We start from the raw sequence: 23,716 nt of genomic DNA, 5'->3' as shown, positions 1-23,716 counted from the left end.
CTCTTTTACAGATCCAAAAGAAGGAATAGAGAGGGGGCCAAGCGAGAATTTTTTCTCCTCTAAGGTTCAGTCATCTGTTCTTGACACTACCTTACTAACGTGGAAAATGGCGAACATGTATGAAAAAAATTATTATCATTATTATTGTTATTATTATTATTATCATTATTATTATACAACCTCAAAGACCTCTCCTTGAGGAACATTTACAGTTTCAAGGCTACACTACAATCAGAAGCAGGGAAAGGATAGACTCACTTGGGGTGATAAGTTCTTCAACGAGATTGTAATATAAGGAACAATAGTCTCAACTGCTTACATCCACTCTCTAACTGTCACGTATAATACATCAAACTCAGAGCCTACCATCTACACCCAGGCTCCAAGGACCATTCCATGGCTTATCCTAACTGCATCATTCACCCTGTTTCAGCCCAGTGACAGTACGTCACTACCTTGTATACGACACAGCTCCAATCCATTCTCAACCATGCCTGTCTCACAGCCTCCTGAATGTTCAGGCCATGATACCTGAAGGCCCCTTGCACTCTACCATTCCATCTCCTTGGCCTCCCTCTCCCCTTGCTACCTTCACTTCTGATACACAAATCCTCTTCGTCAGTCTTTTTTCTTTCATCCTTTTTACGTTACGTGTCCGAGCCATTTCACCACACCCTGATCAACTCTCTCAGTCAGACTGGGCTTACAACCACATTTGTTCTTACAGTCATTCCTTACATATTTAACCCACTTCACACTCAATACTGTCCTCTGGCATTTCATTTTCAACACTTCCAACTTCTTCCTTTCTTTTGCATTCAGTGCCCAAGACTCATCCACACAGATGGTCCACACTACTATACCTTCAAACACACTCATCTCTGTCATATGAGACACTGACCTCTCTTCCATGGCTCCATCCAATGCTAAGTCCACTCCCAGGTACTTTTAATACTCCACTTCCACCAGGTTTTTTCCCATTCAAACTTTCACTCAAACCATCATGTCTAATCCCCCAGCACTGCACTTACTTTTGTTCATATGAACTCTGAATTTCCTCTTTTCACACAATCTTCGTAACTCACACACCTGCTTCTGCAGTTTCTCTCTTGAGTCTGTTACTAGAACTGCATCATTTAAAACCAGCAACTGACTCTCCTCCCAGGAACCTTTTCCTCCACCAAACTAAAGATGTGCCATTCACTCCTAGACCCTAACGTTTACATCCCTCACCACCCCATACATGAACATACAGTCATGATGACATCTCACACCCCGACACATACCTACCTTCACTTTAAACCACTCGGCCTCCACCCTTCCAACTCGCACATATGCCTTACTCTCTGCATTTAGAAGCCTTCCTCCCACACCATATATTCATAATATATCTGACAACCCTATCGTACATTTCCACCTGTCCATAAATGCCACATGCAAATTCCTTTCTTTCTAAAAATGTTTTTCACTCAAAGTTTTAAAACAAACGCCTTGTTCTCACACCCTCTACCACTCCTGAAGCAATATTTATCCTTACCATTCCTATATTCAGTGCATTTCACCACCCTTTCAGTCACCACTACCCCTTACAACTTATCAGGTGTACTCATGAGACTTATACCTCTGTAATGTGAGCACTCACTGTCATCATTGCCTTTATACAAGGCCACTGTACATGCATTGTGCCAGTCCTTAGACGCCTTACCTTAGGCCATACATATACTGAAAAGCCCACCTAACGAATCAACAGCATGATCACTCCCTTCCCTAACTCACCTACAGTCCTATCCACTGTGCTACACTTCATCTTACACAAGACTGTCACCACCTCCTCTTTTCAACAAGCCATTCATTATGACTTCCTTTCTCTGTATACCACCAATCCTATACACACCTCGTCTGCCATCCTGTATTCTAGCACAATCAACTATCCTTTTAGTACTTTTTTTCATCCACTTTTCAAAACTCTCCTTTTAAACTCTTCTCTGCTGTCATCACTGTTCTTCCCATTTTTCCTCTAGTTTTCAGATATTCATTTCATTCCATAACATTTTTCTTGTCCCTTAAGTCCATTGATACTTTCTCACATCTCTTATTTGCCCACTTTGTTCATTCTTGTGCCTTTTTCTACACCTCCTGCTGCTTTCTTTTATACATCTCCCAACCTCTCATACGCCTTTCCTGAAGGTACAGTCACCTGCACTCATTCCTAATATAGTGGCTGATGCATTTGTTCAAAGTGGCATATATGTTTGTTTATGTTATACATTTTTGAGGTTAATGATCAGATTTACAGCATTAGGGATTCCTGTTATATGTATGAATGCTGATATAATCTCAAGTGAAGAAACTTTACATTCAGATCACAAAATATAATGTAACTACCTTTTTTCTGATATCTGTTGGGTCATGGCAATAGCGATGAAGTTCATAACTCTATAGGTATGTAGTGGCTTGGCTGGGCAGGGGTGCATTGGTGCAGCAGTGATTAGGAATAATGTTAAACAGATGCAAAATTGCCAAGGCATGGTGTGTAATCTTACAAAAGAAAAATATTGAAAATTACATGATGAGTTCCCTAATATTTAACACAAGATATGTTCGACCAATTTTGAGCAACATCTGGTCAAACGTTAGTGCTAACATGTTATCGCAATGTGTTTGTATTCTTTATTGACTTTTCTATGTATACTTGTTTACAAATCATTAACAGATTATTACTGAAGACAATAATAAACCACTGGATATACTTGTCACAGCATATCCGAGTATAGCATGTTTTCATTGATTTGTGCCTTTGTGCTTGGTAGCATAAAGCCCACAGTATAAATTTTGTTTTTAATCAAAAAGACATCCATAATACTTATGATCTTATACTATTTTCATATTACATGTAATTAAATTTGGATACCTCTGCATCATATATAATCAAAATAGTAATTGCAAGGAGCAACCTAAAAACACAATGTCCCCACCCATCACCACCACATCATTATGTCTGTCTCACTCTAACATTATCCCTTAATCTGTTAACTAGTTTAGTTTGTCAACTGTTTTCCCACCCATGACAGACGTAATTTCATAAAATTTATGAAAATTGCAAACTTTGTGAAAGTAATAGTAATGGTTATCTGAGACTGAAAGAATACTATGTCAGTATTACAGAAGCCAATCGAAAAGATAGTGAGATTTCAGACAAAGGAAATGATAAGTAGTCTATTCAGATTTTGGCCTTCATCACAAATAAGAGAGATCACCAACCAAGTGGCTCTGTGAGGAAAGATCTTCACCCTTAGAGAAAGTGGCTTCAGTATCTGAGCCATCGCCAACTGGCTAAACATTTTGTCAGCCACTGTAGCAAAAGAAAATGGAAAGTAACTTTTATTTGTATAAATAAACCTTTGTTGATGTCCAACCATGATATATCATAGATATAAACTTGTTAAATCATTATTTTTTTTTTTTTCAGGCTGAGTCAGAATTATGGTTTTATATCTCACAGCAATGTCCTGCACAATAACTTGTCAGAAGGATGAAAGGATAAATATGGACTGTGGAGGAAAACCCAATAATGAATGCTGTGGCACCTCAAGACAGTCTGCACTTGGATCTTTGCTAATCCAGTCCAGAGACCTTCTTTAAGCAGGAATACACCACTGGGTTCCCATAAAAAATGGATAAGCTCAGGAACACACTCTGTGCTGCCAGACTCAGCTTCACTCACCAACATGTTAATGAAGGGCATGACTTTTAATCCAAGGTAGTTTTCTCTGCCAAGAAGGCATTCAGATCCTCAGATTATGGGAATATTCATGTGTGAAAGAAGAATAATACCAGGTAATGGGACCTCACTGTCTTCTCTCACAACACTGATTACTACTATGATAAGATAATGGCAGCACTATCACAGTTTACATTCAGCTTTGAATTAAAAAACTTTGAAGAATTGTATAGTCAGTCTGTCATCAAAACTGTAACTTTTAGGTTATAATTATTTATTTATTCTTTTTATACTTTGTGTGTCTCCTGCATTACCGAGGTAGCGCAAGGAAACAACGAAAGAATGGCACAACCCACCCACATACACATGTACATACATACACGCCCACACATACACATATACATACCTATACATTTCAATGTATACATACACAGGCATATACACATATACACATGGACATATTCATACTTGCTGCCCTCAGCCATTCCTGTTGCCACCCTGCCACACATGAAATGTCACCCCCCTCCCCCCTGCAAGGTAGCACTAGGAAAAGACAACAAGGGCCACATTCATTCACACTCAGTCTCTAGCTGTCATGTGTAATGCACCAAAACCACAGCTCCCTTTCCACATCTAGGCCCCACAAAACTTTCAGTGGTTTACCCCAGACACTTCACATCATTCCAATTCACTCTATTCCTTGCACGCCTTTCACCCTCCTGCATGTTCAGGCCCCGATCGCTCAAAATCTTTTTCACTCCATCCTTCCACCTCCAATTTGGTCTCCCACTTCTCCTCGTTGCTTCCACCTCTGACACATGTATCCTCTTTGTCAATCTTTCCTCACTCATTCTCTCCATGTGACCAAACCATTTCAATACACCCTCTTCTGCTCTCTCAACCACTCTTTATTACCACACATCTCTCTTACCCTTTCATTACTTACTCGATCAACCACCTCACACCACATATTGTCCTCAAACATCTCATTTCCAACACATCCACCCTCCTCCGCACAACCCTATCTATAGCCCATGCCTCACAACCATTTAACATTGTTGGAACCACTATTCCATCAAACATACCCATTTTTGCTTTCCGAGATAATGTTCTCGCCTTCCACACATTCTTCAACACTCTTAGAACCTTCACCTCCTCCCCCAACCTGTGACTCACTTCCGCTTCCATGGTTCCATCCGCTGTTAAATCCACTCCCAGATATCTAAAACATTTCACTTCCTCCAGTATTGGTTGGATTCACAGCCACCTGATTTTTGGCAGCATCACCAATGAGTCTCTGTGTATCTGTAAAGGCAACATAAGATGGAGTGGTTCTGTTGCCTTGGTCATTTGCTATTATATCAACCTTTCCATGCTGAAACACACCCACACATGAGTAGGTGGTGCCAAGGTCAATGCCCACTGCTTTGGTCATGTTGTTCAGTTCCATTCAGTGGAAAGTAGTTTTTACTTTAAAGTTTTCTGATAATGTCAAGGTGTCGATTGGTCAGGACTCTTCCCTCAACCCTACTATACCTAATAATTACCTTGCTCTTTTTCATATTTACTCTCAGTATTCTTCTTTCACACACTTTACTAAACTCAATCACCAACTTCTACAGTTTCTCACCCGAATCAGCCACCAGTGCTGTATCATCAGCGAACAACTGACTCACTTCCCAAGCCCTCTCATCCCCAACAGACAGCATACTTGCCTCTCTCTCCAAAAAAACTCTTGCATTCATCTTCCTAACAACCCCATCCATAAACAAATTAAACAACCATGGAGACATCATGCATCACTGCCGCAAACTGACATTCACTGGGAACCAATCACTTTCCTCTCTTCCTACTTGTACACATGCCATGCAACCTCAATAAAAACTTTTCACTGCTTCTAGCAACTTGCCTCCCACACCATATACTCTTCATACCTTCCACAGAGCATCTCTATCATATGCCTCATCCAGATTCATAAATGCCACATACAAATCCATTTGTTTCTCTTAAGTATTTCTCACATACATTCTTCAAAACAAACACCTGATCCACACATCCTTTACCACTTCTGAAACCACACTGCTCTTCCCCAATCTGATGTTCTGTACATGCCCTCACCCTCTCAATCAATACCCTCCCATATAATTTCCCAGGAATACTCAACAAACTTATACCTCCGTAATTTTAAAATTCACCTTTATCCCCTTTGCCTTTGTACAATGGCACTATGCATGCATTCCGCCAATCCTCAGGTACTTCACCATGAGCCATACATACATTGAATATCCTCACCAACCAGTCAACAACAGTCACCCCCTTTTTTTTAATAAATTCCACTGCAGTACCATCCAAACCCACAATCTTGCGGGCTTTCATCTTCCACAATGATACTCTCTCACCCCAACTCTCCTTTGCCCTCTTTTTCACCTATTGCACCTTTCTCTTGACCTCCTTCTTCTTTCTTTTACAAATCTCCCAGTAATTTGCACTGTTTCCCTGCAAAAATTATTCAAAGGCCTCTCTCTTCTCTTTCACTGATAATCTTACTTCTTCATCCCACCACTCGCTACCCCTTCTAATCTGCCCACCTCCCACATTTCTCATGCCACAAGCTTCTTTTGCACAAGCCATCACTGCTTCCCTAAATACATCTCATTCTTCCCCCACTCCCCTTATATCCTTTGCTCTCACCTTTTTCCATTCTGCACTCAGTCTCTCCTGGTACTTCCTCACACAAGTCTCCTTCCCAAGCTCACTTACTCTCATCACCCCAACACTCTCTTCTTTTCTGAAAACCCCTACAAATCTTCACCTTTGCCTCTACAAGATAATAATCAGACATCCCTCCAGTTGCACCTCTCAGCACATTAACATCCAAAAGTCTCTCTTTCATGCATGTATCAATTAACACATAATCCAATAATGCTCTCTGGCCATCTGTCCTACTTACATACGTATACTTATGTATATCCCTCTTCTTAAACCAGGTATTCCCAATCACCAGTCCTTTTTCAGCACACAAATCTACAAGTTCTTCACCATTTCCATTTACAACACTGAACACCCCTTGTACACCAATTATTCCCTCAACTACCACATTACACTTTGCATTCAAATCACCCATCACTATAACCCAGTCTCGTGCATCAAAATTGATAACACACTCACTCAGCTGCTCCCAAAACACTTGCCTCTCATGATCTTTCTTCTCATGCCCAGGTGCATAGGCACCAATAAACACCCATCTCTCTCCCTCCACTTTCAGTTTTATAATCATCCCTATAAATTACAGTATTGTGTAATCACTTGAGAAGCAGCATGAAAGTTAATCATAAATCCTCCAGTCCCTCAGTCACTAGTTACTCAGTATCTTATCGCATGGCTCAAAATACCAGCGAGCACTGTAGTTTCAAGTGATTTAAGTAGCTAGGATAAGAAAATACGTAAATTTTTTTGCTGGTTTATGATTATTTATTTTTTTTTTTTGCTGATATGATTCTATTTCTACTTTTTTGATTTATAATTCTATTTCTAATATTTTCTTGTTGATTTACGATTCTATTTTTCCTATTCAGTACTAATATTCAGTACTATCACAGGTTTCAGGCATGATTCTGGATAGGGAGCTGTGTTGCAATGCATTACATATGACAGCTAAATAATGCATGTGAGGGCCTGCGGCCTTTCTTCATCTGTTCTTGGCATTTCCTCTTTAACACAGGAAACAGTTGTCAAGTGTGAAAGTCACATTCACAGAAGTTGTGTCATCATGAGAGGATGAAAAGGAGTACAGCCTTGTCAAAGAACTTATTACTCCAAAGGGGTACATCTTTTCCTTGATACTGGATGTAGCACAGCTTTGAAGCTGCAGGAGCCCCACAAAAGGATTCCTGGGGTTATATAACAAAATTTATAATACTTCTATTATTTCAAAGTTTGCTCCTTTTCATTCATCAGTGGGACAAGATGGGCAAGCATGCCATCTTGTAGACTTGTTGGTAAAATTACAGTTTATAAGTGCCACTTTATATGGATTAAACTGTATCAATGCACATGTACACTTCGTATAAGTTATTTAGAGAGGGAGAAATCATCAATAATAACTTTAGCACAAAACTGGCAGGCCCTTGAAAAATGGCTGTTGGGGAAAAACAAAAATAAAAAAATAATAACTTAACCTAACCAGACACAACCAAACTCAACAAAATTTAACCAAACATAGCCAATATAAACCTGATCAAATATAAAATTCATGTTTGTTTAGGTAAGATTGAGTTAACTAACTTAACTAACTTTAGTATGCTTTGCTGGGGTTATGTTTTTTTATTTTCATGTTTTACCCCACTATTTCCCTCTACATCAGGGTCCTGTTCATTTTAAGGGAACTTTGTCCCTACAGGAATTATACATCATATCTCCCACTCTGTATCACTTGTACTAGATATCAGGGATACTTGATACCAATTTCATCCACGTCCCTAAAGAAAAAGAGTAGCAGCGCTATGAATTTTACCCTTGTCCATTACTGAAAAGATTAAAAGGAAAACATGCCTTATCTGTGACAGCTATCTAGATATTCACAAAACTTAATTTTCATTACCTTTCCATCTAGCAGAACTGCCGCTCCTCTGGAGTCCTGGAACCAGTTAAAGGGATGCCATCACTTGAGGAGGAGTATGCAGATCTTTTTTTCTTACGCCAACAGATCACCAAGCAACAAGCAATGGGAACCCCAAACAGCATTACTACAGTCAAAGCCCCAATAATTCCAAGGACAGCCTGGCTCCTAGGGGTGAAACCCTTATGCCCTATATTCTGCAACCATGCCACCTGTATATGACAAGAAAGATCACATCAGGATTCAGAAACAGAAAAATAATTGTACCAGGTATTAAAACATTACCACAATTAAACTTGAAGGGGTATTCTTAAGATTATGCACTTTATCAGCAACAAAACTTCATGATACATTAAACATATTTGAAAAGATAGTAGTGCAGAATTACCTGATGACTTCACTCTACTGACCACAGAAGAGCAGCTAAAAACAGATGAAATTCTTATGCTCAAGAAAGAAAAAGAATTTGAAGTGAACCCATGAGAAGGTAGAGTGAAAACTCACACCAGAAAAAACATTTTCTGATGAGTCTAGTATATATGAGCTACAGTGGCCCTAAGTAAAACATTTTTTATTATGACTCACTGTAAGAGAGAATATGGTATCTAAGACAAAGCAGGGCTGTCATATAGCACTGTGCTGCTTGTTTTGCAATAGTCGTCATCTGTTGCCGAGCACATTGCAAAATTATCAGTCTTTGATTTTTCTGCATTATTTATAGCCATTTTTCTCATCTTGAAGGTTCCAGAATTGACTGCAGATTTCTTATTTCAATTGAAAAAGCATGAAATTCTCAAAATCGCTTTTGATAGGCTCTCAAATAATTTTGTATGCCTTTATAGTAGTTACATGAAAATCTTTCAGATTTACCCATTCCCTTATTTCCAGATTGTGAGGTTTTCATTGCTATTGTTTTTCTTAAATTTTCATTTGCTGCTGCACGTAAATTATCAAAATTTAAAGATGGTTTCAGAGGTTTTCAACTATTACAGCTGTCATGGATCATGCCATCATGTTGCTCCATTGCTTTGTCATGTTGTTTAAGTGCATATTTCATCGATCTGTGTAACCATAGTATTTTTGTTAGTTTTATTCTCTCTGTAGATACCTGTTCAAACTACAAGCAGGTTCTTATGGCAATTTTGGGCCTCAGAATTTTAATTTTCTTAAGGTCCCCATTGCAACTTTTGAGTGTATGTTGAGAAATGTGCATTTCAGGATTTTCAGAGTGTATACTATGATGCTAAATAGCTCTCCCAGCTGCAGGCTTCATTGCTTTCACTCATTCCCAAAGCTAATGTGGGTTGAGAAAGATCAATGACTGCAGGTTCAACCACTTTATAGGATGATGTTAAAAAATGGCACTATTCTCTTCAGGGATGAATTACTGTATTAACACCCTGAAGATCATCACAAGTTTTCCAACCCTTTGCATAAATCATCTTAATATCTTTCTGGAAGAGGCAGCTATTGAACTGATGTGTTTCCCAAAAGCAAGATAATCAGCCATGATCACTACAAGGTTTTTTACTTTGTTCTTTTGAGAAATGATGGTGTTCATTCCTGTTATCTTTTTTTCTTTTTTCACAGAGAGAGCAGTTGAAACTTTTCTCCATTAAAAAAAGCATATTTGTGGCAGCCCACCGTAAGACTTGATTTATTTCTGTATGTAGTTTTTCAGTGTCTGCAAATGATCCACTTTTCACATAATTATTGTGGTATCATCAGCAAGGGATATGAAATCTTGCTTCATGTTTTTCTTACATGTTAGATACAAGAATGATACACAGTGAAAATTCAAGTACACTTCCTTGAGGAGCTAAGCTTTTTACCTTAGGGGTATAGGAAATTGCTTGATTTACTGTCATCTTTAGTTAAAAAGTTGTAGCTAAGAGGTTATGTCTTTCTAGTTATTCCCATCTTATGCATTTTTTTTTTAAGCCATGAAACCAAGGTAATATGTTAGCCAAATGCTTCTGTTTATTTTTCCAACATCTCTACAATTTTATCATATTGATTAAGCAACTAATAAGGCATGATCTTTCTACCCTGAATCCACACTGCCCTGAGTTATGTAGACCATTTGATTCCAGAAAGTATGTCAACTTACATCTTTGGACTAGCTCAAACACTTTTAACTGTATGATGTCAGTGTTACTAGTTTCTAGTTTTGGGGAACTGCTTTGCTCTTTTCTTTACAGAAAGGGGATGGATGAGTTGATTTCCAACTCTACAAGATAATAACAAATCCAAGCTCTCTTTTCACAAGATATTTAATCCCCAAGCTGATGGTGTTTTGCATTTCTTTCCAGATTTCCATGAGGCTTACCCAGAACTGAATGAATATACTGTAAGGTAAAGCAAACAGTCATGGCCTGGTTCAAACCTACTGCAAGTATACCACCCACTGCACTGCGGTTATTCAGTAATTTGTACTATATTGTCCATCATCCAAATCGGACCTCAGGTAATAAAATGTGATGTGTGTTCATCTCTGTCCAGAGAGTGCAGGGCAGGTGAGTATTGAGCGCTCTTGGTCTTTATGGTTGCATTATCATGGACATGAATGGTCATAGGATGTTGAAATAGATCGTAGTGTTGTAGTTATGAGTGATTTCCAGTTGGTATAAGGTTTATTATTGACTGCTACCTATTTTACATTAAGCATTCATGAACAAATGAATCTAGAGAACAATACCAGTGGAAGATGGAAATCAGTTTCACAAACTGATAAACGTCTTAAACATTCATACTATGGCAATCGTAATTACCTCAGGATATTTGTAACAGTAAAGCTGTTGTAATATTTACTGTCACAAATTGCTCTCATAAATACTTATACTTTTGTGGTATCAGAAGTAATTACATAGTACATAATAGTGGAGTTTTTATCAATTTTTAAAATTTGGTGTACACAATATTAAGAGCAATCATTATTGAACAAATGTGAAAAAAATATGTGTTAGGACCAAAAACAGCTTCACAAATTGATAAATATTTTAAACATTTATGCTTTGGTGGTAACAATTACCTTAACTGCTTTTTCACTGTGAAGCACTTTTTAAATTTACTGTTTGCTGAAGAAAGTATTATACAGTAATCATTTATGAACAAATGCGTGTATAAAAAAGTGAAAGACCCAAAGCATCAGAAAATGAATGAATACTACCAACATGTATGCTCTGATAGCAGCAATTATCTCGATATAATTGCTCTATAATAAATGAAGCTGTTATATGATAATCATTCACTTGATATGCATAATATTAAACAGCAATGAATTATGACCATGAGTGTGTAGAAAAAAAATATTACCAAAAAATTGCCACAAATTGATTATTGTAAACTTCTACACATTAGTGATAGTTGGGGTATTGAGGTGTGTTGATGAATAATGTATCTCATATAGGAAACATGGTCTGCATGAGACAATCTATATTTGCTCTAACTTATTTGTCATATATCTATATTTTTTCTTAATTCACTACTATTCACATATATGTATTTTCAAATATCAAAAAATTTCTTGGCAATAGATAAAAAATCCAACTTCTAAGGCTACAGTGAATATGTTACTAATAATGTACCTGTACTGTGCCATATGTTTCTTGATGCTTTGTTCTCATTTTCTGTGAGTCAGTTTGAGAAATCTTTCCCTAAAACATAACCTCCCTTTATCCCACTGAATCCTATGGTCGGTGTTACCAGACTCTCTGCAAGAAATAAATAACATTGCAAGTGAAAAGTCACCTATGGCATGGCTGTATCATTGAGGGTAAAGTCCCCTCAAAGAACTTTCCATTCTAGAGGAGTTTACATTTCCCTGTCACTGAAAGTAGAGCAGCCTTGGGCTACAGAAGCCTTCAGAAAGGTCCTGGGTAATGCCAGCACTCTTCCATAGAAACTTGTCCTCGGATGATTATAAAGAACGAATAATCTTCAGCCAGACCCCACAGACCTAGCCATCATTTCCCTTGGCCACTTCACATGCCATTAATCAGTCCCTGGTTCTATCTAATGACAGCATGTTGACCCCTGTATACTGCATCATTCCAAATCAATCCATCCCATGCACACCTTTCACCCTCCTGTATGTTCAGGCCTCACTGATAATTGTTTTCACTCCATGCTTCCATCTCCCATTTGTTTTTCCATTTCTCCTCGTTCCCTCCAATTCTGATTCATATGTGTCCTCTTTGTCAACCTCTCCCCTTTCATTCTCTCCATATGTCCAAACCATTTCAGCAGACACTCTTCAGCTCTCTCAACAACACTTTTTATTATCACACCTCTCTCTTACCCTTTTACTACTATCTATTTATCTATCTGCACACTTTTTTCTTATGTACTCGCCATTTCCCGTGTGAGCGAGGTAGCATCAGGAATAGATGACTGAACCATTGAGGGGGAAAATCCTCACTTGGCCCCCTCCACTGTTCCTCCTCTTGGAAAAGTAAAACTAGATGGGAAGATATCCAGCACCCCATTCCCACCCCTTTTAGTCGCCTTCTATGACAAGCAGGGAATACGTGGGCAGTATTCTTTCTCCCCTAGCCCCGGGATAATCTTCATATCTATCTGTCTATCTCTCTGATGCCTGTTCCCTACTGAAAACTTCTTCAAGGAGGCAGCCTTGGCAATAGAGTCCCATAATTAGAGAACTCCACTGCTGCTTTTTAGGATGTAAGGGTAGGCTTTCATAGGCTCTGTTGACTTCTGCAAGTATTTCATAAACCTTTACATTAATTGACGACATTTTCCTTGTAGCCTGTGTGCAGAAACACAACTTCACACACAAGTAAAAACAAAACAAGTTTAAGACATTTTATAAAAATTATGAAAATATAATCAACTGATAACCACGAATAAGTAAAAAATTACAAAATAACCACAATATGAAATGTCTTAAAGATACATGAAGGAATCAAATAAAGGCCATCATCATGCTCGAATCTAATCTTTTAGATAATTTGTCCATTATTCAATATTTCCAACAACCTCTCTTATAGCAAAAGTTAAAAAAAAAATCATTAAGGTGATGCAAGTAACGTAAATTATTACCAAGTACTTAAATACAGAAATAAAACTTCTATTATAAAAGCATTATTAATGTATTATTACTTGTACAGTACACAAATAAATGCTGCATCATTCACAAATGCACATAGCAGTGGTATAAAAGGAGGTTAAACTTATGTCCAATATCTTGTATGCTACAGCTATATTCAGCATGTTTCCCCCGATTAACATCATTTCTCATCAGCCCCTTCTATCAGATAAGACTTTGCACAAAGATTCACTCTTAAAGTCACAAATTTCCAATTATGTCAGTCTAGTTGTGAAGTTACGACATTTGACTTCTAACTGGTCACCATGCTAACTATTTTGCTCTGCAGTGTAATTAAAATATGTTGCACTGTACACCCTGCCAACCTCAGTTCTCTTTACATCACTATTTCCTGTGTAGAATACATTTTCTGCTTTATTTATACTGTCCTTTACAGCTTCAATTCCCAATCACAAGTCAAAAATGCCAAAAGTGACAAGAGAGCCCTGTTGTAAGAATTCAAGTAAAAAACATTTTACTTGAAGTATCCAAATAGTTTGAACTGTTTAGATGCTGGCAAACAAGCCATGGTCATTGAAAGAGTACTGGAGAACAATGTGATAATGCAGGCAAGTTCAGGGTAAGCTGTGGTAGTGCAGGCAAGTTCAGAGTGTGATACCATTACTTTTAATTGTAAAACCCCGAAGTCCCTTGTACAGAACATCTGCAGCTTCAAAGCTGCTCTCCAATTAGGAACAGGAAAATGAGGTACTCTGTTGGGGCAAGAAGTTCGTCAACAAGATTTTGCTCCTTTTCACCCATTGATAATGATACAGCCTTGCTGAAGATTTTTCACTTGCAGTGTAACCACAAGCAGGAAGAGTCCAGTAACACCCGTGATATCATTGTACACAATTATACGCCATTATTATTGCAACAAAGAAGCCAAAAGAGCCTACACATCCAGTTTCACCTTCAGTTTCATCCATAGCCAATTTTGTCAAGCTCTGCCCACTTCTGTAAGCAAGTTTCACAACCATATCTTTCCACTTCTTTTTTCATATATGCTCACCATCTCCCACATGAGCAAGGTAGCATTAAGAACAGATGACTGAGCCTTAGGGGGAAAATTCCTTACTTGGCCCCTTGCTCTGTTCCTTCTTTTGGACAGTAATACAGGAAGGTAGGATTTCCAGCCATCTGCTTCTGTCCCTCTTAATTGCCTTCTACGACTTGCAGGGATACAGGGGATTTATCCTCTCTCCCCTGTTCCTTAGGATAACATATTTATTATATTTATTTATTTTATTTTGCTTTGTCACTGTCTCCCAAGTTAGCGAGGTAGCGCAAGGAAACAGACGAAAGAATGGCCCAACCCACCCACATACACATGTATATACATACACGTCCACACACGCAATATACATACCTGGGGATAGAGGAGAAAGAATACTTCCCACGCATTCCTCACGTGTCGTAGAAGGCGACTAAAGGGGACGGGAGCGGAGGGCCAGAAACCCTCCCCTCCTTGTATTTTAACTTTCTAAAAGGGGAAACAGAACATATTTTTTTTATTATTCTTTGTCGCTGTCTCCCGCGTTTGCGAGGTACATATTTATGTATACTTTATATATTTTAGTGTCCTTTATGTAAGTACGGTTCATGTATTGTATATCAACTTGTTTTGTCTTTTTTGTAGAGAATATTCCTAAGTTAGGCCAAAAAAATGTAAATACCCTTTATACATGGTTTACTTTAAAAAAAATGGATTGGTTTTAAATCATTATGCTTAGAGCTGCAGTTTCCAAAAACACAAGCCTGTTAACTGTAGCCGAACATAATCTTTTCACTGCTGGTGTTTCATTTATACAGCTTCATCATTCATGCATGCACATCAGTGCTATTAAAACTCTGGTATGCTACTTGTCCTTCTTCTGGTACTGTCTTGCTCTTGACTTAGTCTTAGGAACCAAGTATCAAAAGTCCTACACATATGACATTTATTTTGTTACTGCTTTGATTTTTAGCTGCAATACCAAACTATGTTTCCTAGATAACCATATAATTACCTTCATATCTCTTCTTGCATAACTCATTCTCAAGTAATTCCTACTTTGTCCATCTCAGTCATTAAGGAAAAGGTAGGGAGAATCATTAATAAGAGGAGCAAGATATATTCGTAGATAGTACGAGAAAAGGCAGACGTATGAATTATGTACATGTGTATATATGTATATGTCTGTGTGTGTATATAGGTGTACATTGAGATGTATAGGTATGTATATTTGCGTGTGTGGACGTGTATGTATATACATGTGTATGGGGGTGGGTTGGGCCATTTCTTTCATCTGTTTCCTTGCGCTACCTCGCAAATGCGGGAGACAGCGACAAAGCAAAATAAACAAAAAAAATAGTATGCGAAAAAGGCAAAAAAAGCTTTAAACTGTAAACAGCACTCAAATAGTCTGGCTAAGCAAAACTGAATACAAAATTACAGCAGTCCTGAAGATTCTGTCCTTAATCCAGCTTGGAAAGATAAAAACTTACCCAGCTCTCACGAGGGATGGTTCCATTGTTACTGCGAGAGGAGGAGGACATAAGTCCAGAAGCATAGCTTCCCTTAGCAATTCCTTTAGATGTAAAACCCATCTCTGTAAAAGGCAACAAAAAAGAAGATATGGAAAGTAGAGTGATGAGAAATAGCTTGGTACATAAATTTTCATTTGATCAGTACCAGCAACTGATATCCTGAAACACTTAAAAATTGATGATAAAAATCAGACTGGAGGAAAATGAATATATCAACTGGAACATTTTGCAGTAGCACCAACCAAATGCCAAATCAGTAATCACATTTAACAAATAAACTGTGTCTCCTATTTCTGAAGAGCTTTGAAAGGCCAAGTAAGATAAAATCTTATCTATTCATTCAAAATCATCTATAAAAATACTTGATATCTGCATTCAAAATCATCTATAAAAATACTTGATATCTGCATTCAAAATCATCTCTGCATTCAGATATATACGAAAAAACTAATATTAAATCTGTTGATCAAGGCAAACTTAAGGTAATTACAGTTAAAAAATCTGTGTCACTTCTGATAAGTTATTTTTAGCCAAATTGTAATGAATAAAATGAAAAGAACTTTGTGTATTTATCAAATCTGCTGATATAACTTACGATTAAGGACACTGGGAGCACTTCCCAATGCCACTCCAACTCCAACAACCACTGTAACTAAAAAGAGTCCCACAAGCAACAGCAAAAGCTTTTTCTCCTTGAACCAGAAAGAATTTACCACTTCATTATGTTCTTTTTGTTGATAAACAGCTGCAGTAGAGCCATTTTGTCCCTCTTCAGGCCTATCTTGCCTCATGGACACATAATTATAATCCTTACTCAACATATTCCTGGCATTTCCAAGGTCAGTGTCTGGATTTTTCAATTGGCTCTCATTTTCTTTCAGTTCTTTCTTGGTGGGTTTCAAATCTTCCTCCACCTGCGGCTGACTGTGATGTTTTTCATCTTTGTTATGACCATCATCACAGTTCGCCTTTGCCCTGCTGTCCTTGTTTTCAAAATCTTCACTCTGTGGACTTCTGTCTTCTTTCTGAAGGTAGTTAAAATATTATTATTCATAAAACTGCAACTATCACCTATATTTTGGCATACTGCTGATGTATTCATTTGTCTGTTTATATACCACTGACTTTTTTGTCAAACAGTTAGAGGGGTCATGCTGGATCCTCTCCAGTTACCATTAACAGTAAAGTTTTTGGAGCAAATAAACTGGATCCATTCACATATAAAAAAAAAAATATATGTATGCAAGGCCATGCATAAAGATACATTGAGACAGTAAATATAGCTAAGAGGTGAATCATTTAAGTCTGAGAGCAAATAAACAACATAAGTTCCTAAAATCTTAATTAGTATTTGCAAAAAACATTGTCCATCTCCATATATTTTTAAAGTTTATATACAGCTTAGGTTTATCATGGGTACAACCATACAACACTCACGAGTGAAATCAACATACATCAATTTCTGAACCAAATGTTTCTCAAGTTGTAAGCAACAAAAACGTGCCTCATGGAAGAGTGTTCTTTCTATACTCCTCCTGGCTGCCACTTTATTTTGGAAATTTTACTTCTGAGTACTGTATTTCTTCCACCTATGCTTCAATATGATGGCTCTTACCTTTCTTTCGCAGAGGAAAGCCCAAATTCTTGCCTGGATGCAAGAGATTATGGTTACAAGTGATATTTTTAAGTGCACTGGGTGCTCAGAATGCATGATCAGGTGGCTGCCTCATGCAACATCTCATCAGTGCTTTGCCTCATTCAGGAGGTCAAGATCCTTGCCAGTTTCATGCCTAGATGTCTGCAGATGGTAATCAAAAGTAAAGGAGAAATGACAAAGTAGTAAAATATAAATGCAATATAGCCTTTGAAAATTTATGTGGAGGCAGACAAGGATTTTTGCAAACACTATCTCTCTATCATCATTAATCTGCTCTTTATTCCTCGGGTTGATCACATACAAACTGATCATATACCTACCCGAGCCATTCCCAGTGAATTAAAAGTGAAATATGAAATACATTCAAATAAGTGCTTCTTGATTTTTCACTTTATACCGTAAGTTGACTTATCAAGTGAAACCAATATTTCCATTCATACACCCCTATACAGAAAGCACCTTGACTGCATTCATTCCAAAATTATTCATGTAACATCCTTGTACGAAGTACCTGTACCTCTAAGTGATTCATTCACTGCACCCATCCATCCTTTCAGAAGACTACCACTCCTCCTCATACATTCAACTGTGTTATTAAATGTATCTTCCCCAAACACATGTTCTACATGACAAAATAATCCTAAGATTTTGGTCCAGATGCCTCTCCAGTAATTGTTTCATGCTACAGAATAATTTCACATCAGTTTTTTCTCTATATGTATTCTTCATTCCCGTTATACTAAGCAAGTAATCCATTTCAATGGTTCTTATTTACTTGGGTTTCACAACCATTTCACAGAGTTAGGACAAGTATTCCTTCAAATAAGCTTGTTGCATTCTCTATTTCTATTCGACAGGGCTTTCTGTGCGACTATAATTTTTCTCCCTTGGAAGTCTCTAGTCTCGACTGCAACTTTTCTGATACTATCCACAATGAACTTTACCCCCCCCCCCCCCCCCCCCCCAAAAAAAACTTCAGTTCCTAGTAACATAAATATAATTTTGGTCAAGTCATAAGCTATGTCAATTCTCAGGTTAAACTCTTTTGTAGGGAGCACAACACAGGTAAAATCCATAGCTGGCTTAAATCCTAAGTTAGACCTTTTAAACAATTATATTAGCAGGATACACCCATAAATGTATTAAGCTCTATGGCTAAAGTTGGAATTTCATTTGCATGTTGTGAGTGGGCTTAAATCCCATGTTAAACCTCGTAATAATTTTTTTAGCAGCATAACTCGAGCAGCTTCCAAATTAAATCTATGAGTCTTCGACCAAACAATTCTTAAGATGATGAGAAATAAATGTATAAGGAATCAAGTGTTTGATACCAAATTCTCAAGTTATGACCAAGGTAAGTTGCAAAGCATAACTCCAATGAGGAATGATGGATGATAAACAGGTTTTTCAAATTATGACCAAGATTAAGTAGCAGATTAAAATACAACTCATGTTAAAAGATGACTGATGATGAACAAACATCCATGGTCCATCATCCTTTATCAGCAGTCACACTTTAATCTGCAACTTAACCTTGGTCATAACGTGGTGATAACATCATCATCCCACTAGCTGACCCACTGGAAATCCTGGTCATCTCATACATCTTGGATAATGGATGTCATCCCTGTAAAGTTTACATTCGCTGAAGTTTATTAAAAGCGAGGAACAGGGAACAGCAACCCCAAAAGTATGCTCATAGGACAATGCCCCACAGAAAGCTTTTCATTCTTCAAAACTCTCCTTTGTCTCCAGAGTCAGTTTGTTACATGAACTTTAAGAGCATACCAACATGGAAGAGAGGGGTTAGAGAAAAACTTCTCAACCTTGCCTTGAAGGTGGCAAGCCCAGCACTTTAATGCTGGGAGTCTGCATTTGAAAACTTCCATGGCAGGTATTGGGAGTCTTCATAAGAGTGCTACATTTATTTTTTAATCTCCTGCCAATAAATTGAAATTGGTGTGGCTGCTGAACATTGCCTTAATTACTATAGGTGCTTTCTCCAAAGACTGGCACACTTTGGAAGCAAATCTGGTGTAAATACATACTTAATATGCAGAAACACCACTATGAAAGGAAACATGAGATTCCTGAGCACTTTCATGTATTACCGCATCTTCAGACGACTAGTTATGGAAAGATAAAATAGATACTACAATCTTTCCATGGTTTACCCAAGATGCTCCACAAGCCCTAGTTCAATCCACTGACAGCACGTCGACCCCGGTATACCACATCATTCCAATTCACTCTATTCCTTGCACGCCTTTCACCCTCCTGTATGTTCAGGCCCCAATCGCTCAAAATCTTTTTCACTCCATCATTCCACATCCAATTCGGTCAACCACTTCTCCTCGTTCCCTCTAGCTCGGACATATATATCCTCTTTGTCAATCTTTCCTCACTCATTCTCTCCATGTGACCAAAACGTTTCAATACACCCTCTTCTGCTCTCTCAACCACACTCTTTTTATTACCACACATCTCTCTTACCCTTTCATTACTTACTCGATCAAACCATACACATAAATGCCCATAATGCAGATATAAGTACACATACATAACATATACACATATACACTACCCCGTCCCACAGGAAACAGCATCACCACCAACTGCTTCAGCAAGGTAGCGCCAGGAAAACGGTCAAAAAAAAGGCCACATTCATCCACACTTAGTCTCTAGCTGTCATGTGTATTGCAACAAAACCACAGCTCCCTATCCACATCCAGGCTGCTCCCTACCCTTTTAGTTGCTTTCTACGACATGCAGTGAATACATGGAAAGTATTCTTTCTCCCCTATCCCAAGGGATAAATTTCCATACATATATTTGTCATGTAAGATATATAAACTTCATGGTCATATCATGTTTAAAAGAATAAAAACATGACATCAACATTGATTTTAAGGTGAAAATTAATGCATTTAACAGAATTGCCTTCAAAGCTATTGCTGTATCTAAAAGTTTACTATAAGATGATGATAAGTACCATTAAAGTCCTATTAAATAAACTTACCTAGCTAATTTTGTCACTTTTTAAAGATATTTCCAGAGGCATGACAACAGAGTACCAAAGAAGGTGGGGAAAAATGTATAGTCTCACCTCCGAGGAATATGGGAGTAAGCTGAGCACCAGATAGTTCAGAGGTAAATTGGCTACATCCTCCCCCTCATGCGGCTTCCTGAAATATTGAAAAGGAAGAGTGAGATCTGAGCAAGTTAATTCTAGTTAAGACAAATTATGGTGGCAGACTGTTTCAATAGAACAAGATGAATAAGTGGCCAAACTCTTCTGAAATACCACAATGGTGACTGAGTAGCAATATCAAAAGTTTAAATGGGATAATGCTACTAACCCACAAGAAACTAAGCAGATACCTGATATTTAAAATGCATGGACTGATTATAATCATGACAAGGTAGGGGAGAGCAAAAACTATGAACTACTCGTACAAACAATAACCAAGCATTTTTAAGAGAGGCATTAGATGCGATATAATGGGGTAAAGTTATTCAGGCACTGTAGTGCAGACAATAGTTATATGATAAATCAATAACCATAATGACAAGTAAGTGTAAAGAGATAGAAAATCATATATTGAAAGAGATAACATTTCTGCATAATGGGGGTCCAACAAACTCATGACATGAAAAAAACATCAAACCAAGAGAGCCGACAGTCATTCTAAAAAAGTCATAAGCAATCGAACTTACTGGGATACTTGATAATTACAGCTGAATAACTTGGTCAGAGTTTATTTATGTACATACATTGGGAAAAACATCCTGTGAAACACGGAACACTATGAATTACTGAACTTGTAAGATTTTCAATTAAAGAATGCACGTTTCATCAATAAAAAGAAAACATTTATATATGTTTTCATATTTCATTATTTCCCCCATATTCTTATCCAGTTTCACTGTTAAACCACAGGACACAATATACAACTTTTTCACTGATGTCACTGACATCACAATTCACGCTCTCAGACAATGGGAACTACTGGAAATTATGAATTAATTACGATTCAGTATGGCTGCACCATAGGAAGAAAGAAGATAATTATGGGGAGGTTTTGTAAGGTTCTAAAGAGATAAAGAAATGTGCAATGTGAGGTAGTCATCAATTTAACATGACCCACTCATCACATGAAGACATTACCTGTGAAACGACAAATAAATACATAATATTAAACAAGGTATTCCCTAGATGTAAGTGATGATATTAGTTTTCAAGAGTCAAATTAACAAAGTTGTATGATTCATGAACAAATACAGTAAAACACAACTGGGGATGATTACATATTAAAAACACTTAATGAATCTTAAAAAGAAACTGCAGCATGATAAAAGAAAACATTGACCTAAGGTCATATGGAAAGGAAACAGAACAGAGACTCATCTCAATGTTTCAGCAATACCCTATACTGGGTAATTTTAAGGAGTTTTCAGAACGAGTGCAATTAAGGGTGATGAAGCTCAATGTAAATGGGACGACTGGTGAGAGTATAAGGAGGGAGTGTGTAGAGAAATTTAAGTTAAAGTTTGGATGTGCTGGGACTGAGAGGAAACCCATAACCTTGGACAAGGTATATGGAGAGAGAATGGAAATTATGTAGGCAAGTTATAAAGAGGGCTTGGAAGGAGGAGTGGTATGGACAGGAATGAATGAAAATCTTCAGGGAAGAGCAAAAGAAGGATGTGCAGTTCTGCTCTCACCAAGAGTGTGGAAGGGTGTAACAGAGCATGGATGGAATGGGTCAAGAATAGTGCAAGTGACGGGAAAGATTAGAATTGTAAAGTATGTATGGGTATGTGTATATGTGCCTGTGAAAATTAAGACAGTGCGAGGTAAGGATAAAATGAAGAGTTTCCAGAGAAATTTGAATGCTTGTATAAACAGTTTTGAGAATGAGATAAATTTGGTTGTAATGTGTGATATGAATGCGAGGGTGGGATTTGATGAAATTAGCTGACAAACAGGGAGTGCCTGGAGTTAATGAGAATGGAAGTTAGTGAAGGTTATCTTGTGAATGTCGTTACTGAGAAGAGTGTATTCCTTGCAAACACCTTTACTCAGCACACACTGATCCACAGGTATACATGGATGAGATATGATGGAAGAGAAGAATGAAAGGGTGTGATTAATTATGAAACAGTGGATGAAAGATTGAGAAAGGCAGTGCTACAGCACAAGTTTTGAGAAAATTCTTTGGAGAATGACCATTTCACACTTTTTGTGGGAACAAGGATCAAGGAGGAGACACAGTGTAATGAAGAATGGAGATCTAAAAGTGTTTACATGAGTTTATATGAGAAAGACAACCGTCAGGAGGCCTGATTGGCCTATAACTAGGTTGTCTGGTAAAAAAGAAAAAAAAAAGCTGAAGAAAATGTAATTCCGCTCAGCAGTTATTTAAGCTATCCCGACTCCCTGCTGCTGCACATTAGCCTTCTAGTGTCCCTATTACTGCTGTTGTTAATACACTTCATTTCTGGAGTTTTTCTCAGAACATACCTGAATTTATAAAATAGATGTCTAAACAACTTTTGAAAGTATTTATAGTCATAGCATTCACTACATCTGACAGTAACTTATTCCATGCTCAACACACCTATAGGAAAAGCTTTTTCCCCACATCCGTACTATATCTTCAATCATTAAGTTTTATTCCATTTGTCCTGGTAACCGAATTTTCTTGTATTTCAAAAAGATGTTTGTAATTTACTTTATCAAACTTGTTCAGAATTCTAAACACCTGGATTAAGTTAACACAAAGTCTGCATTTTTTAAGGGAGAAGAGATCCAATTGTTTTAGCCTCTCTTCAAATGCCAGGTTTCTGAGGGATGGGATCAAATTTTATCAAGCGTCTTTGTACCTGATCTAATTTTTCCTCATCTATTTTATAGTTTTGAGACCAAAACTGGACTGCATATTCAAGGTGTGATCTTACTATAGAATTATAAAGTGTGAGAATTGTTTCTGGTCTCTTGTAATCTATGTTCCTGGCTATGAAACAACCTTCGGTTGCCTTTTTTACTTGCTGCTTGACAACTTGGGCCAGAGGAGTGCAATT

General features: G+C 37.6%; 1 protein-coding gene and 1 long non-coding RNA gene across 13 annotated transcripts in view; one reads left to right on the top strand and one right to left on the bottom strand.

Annotated features, from left to right (window-relative positions):
- The window catches only part of LOC139754754 (uncharacterized), a 51,791-nt gene extending 29,887 nt beyond the window's left edge, over positions 1 to 21,904 (top strand). The window contains exons 3-5 of the long non-coding RNA XR_011713943.1: positions 3,470 to 3,760; positions 10,652 to 10,806; positions 20,678 to 21,904. This is a non-coding gene — a long non-coding RNA (uncharacterized lncRNA). The remainder of the gene's footprint in view (positions 1 to 3,469; positions 3,761 to 10,651; positions 10,807 to 20,677) is intronic.
- The window catches only part of LOC139754752 (uncharacterized), a 57,616-nt gene that overhangs the window by 12,201 nt on the left and 21,699 nt on the right, over positions 1 to 23,716 (bottom strand). For 7 of the 12 annotated variants that reach the window (XM_071672518.1, XM_071672519.1, XM_071672520.1 and 4 more), the window contains 5 exons: positions 20,739 to 20,817; positions 16,571 to 17,000; positions 15,934 to 16,037; positions 14,816 to 14,929; positions 8,322 to 8,551 (listed from right to left, as the gene is read on the bottom strand). In XM_071672518.1, the coding sequence (XP_071528619.1) occupies positions 8,330 to 8,551; positions 14,816 to 14,929; positions 15,934 to 16,037; positions 16,571 to 17,000; positions 20,739 to 20,817 (949 nt within the window). In that variant the 3' untranslated portion in view covers positions 8,322 to 8,329. The remainder of the gene's footprint in view (positions 1 to 8,321; positions 8,552 to 14,815; positions 14,930 to 15,933; positions 16,038 to 16,570; positions 17,001 to 20,738; positions 20,818 to 23,716) is intronic. The other 5 variants (XM_071672523.1, XM_071672524.1, XM_071672516.1 and 2 more) reach the window with 3 other exon arrangements.

Source organism: Panulirus ornatus, chromosome 17, assembly GCF_036320965.1.
Source record: "Panulirus ornatus isolate Po-2019 chromosome 17, ASM3632096v1, whole genome shotgun sequence".
Lineage (NCBI taxonomy): Eukaryota > Metazoa > Arthropoda > Malacostraca > Decapoda > Palinuridae > Panulirus > Panulirus ornatus.
This window is presented reverse-complemented; position numbering and strand designations above follow the sequence as displayed.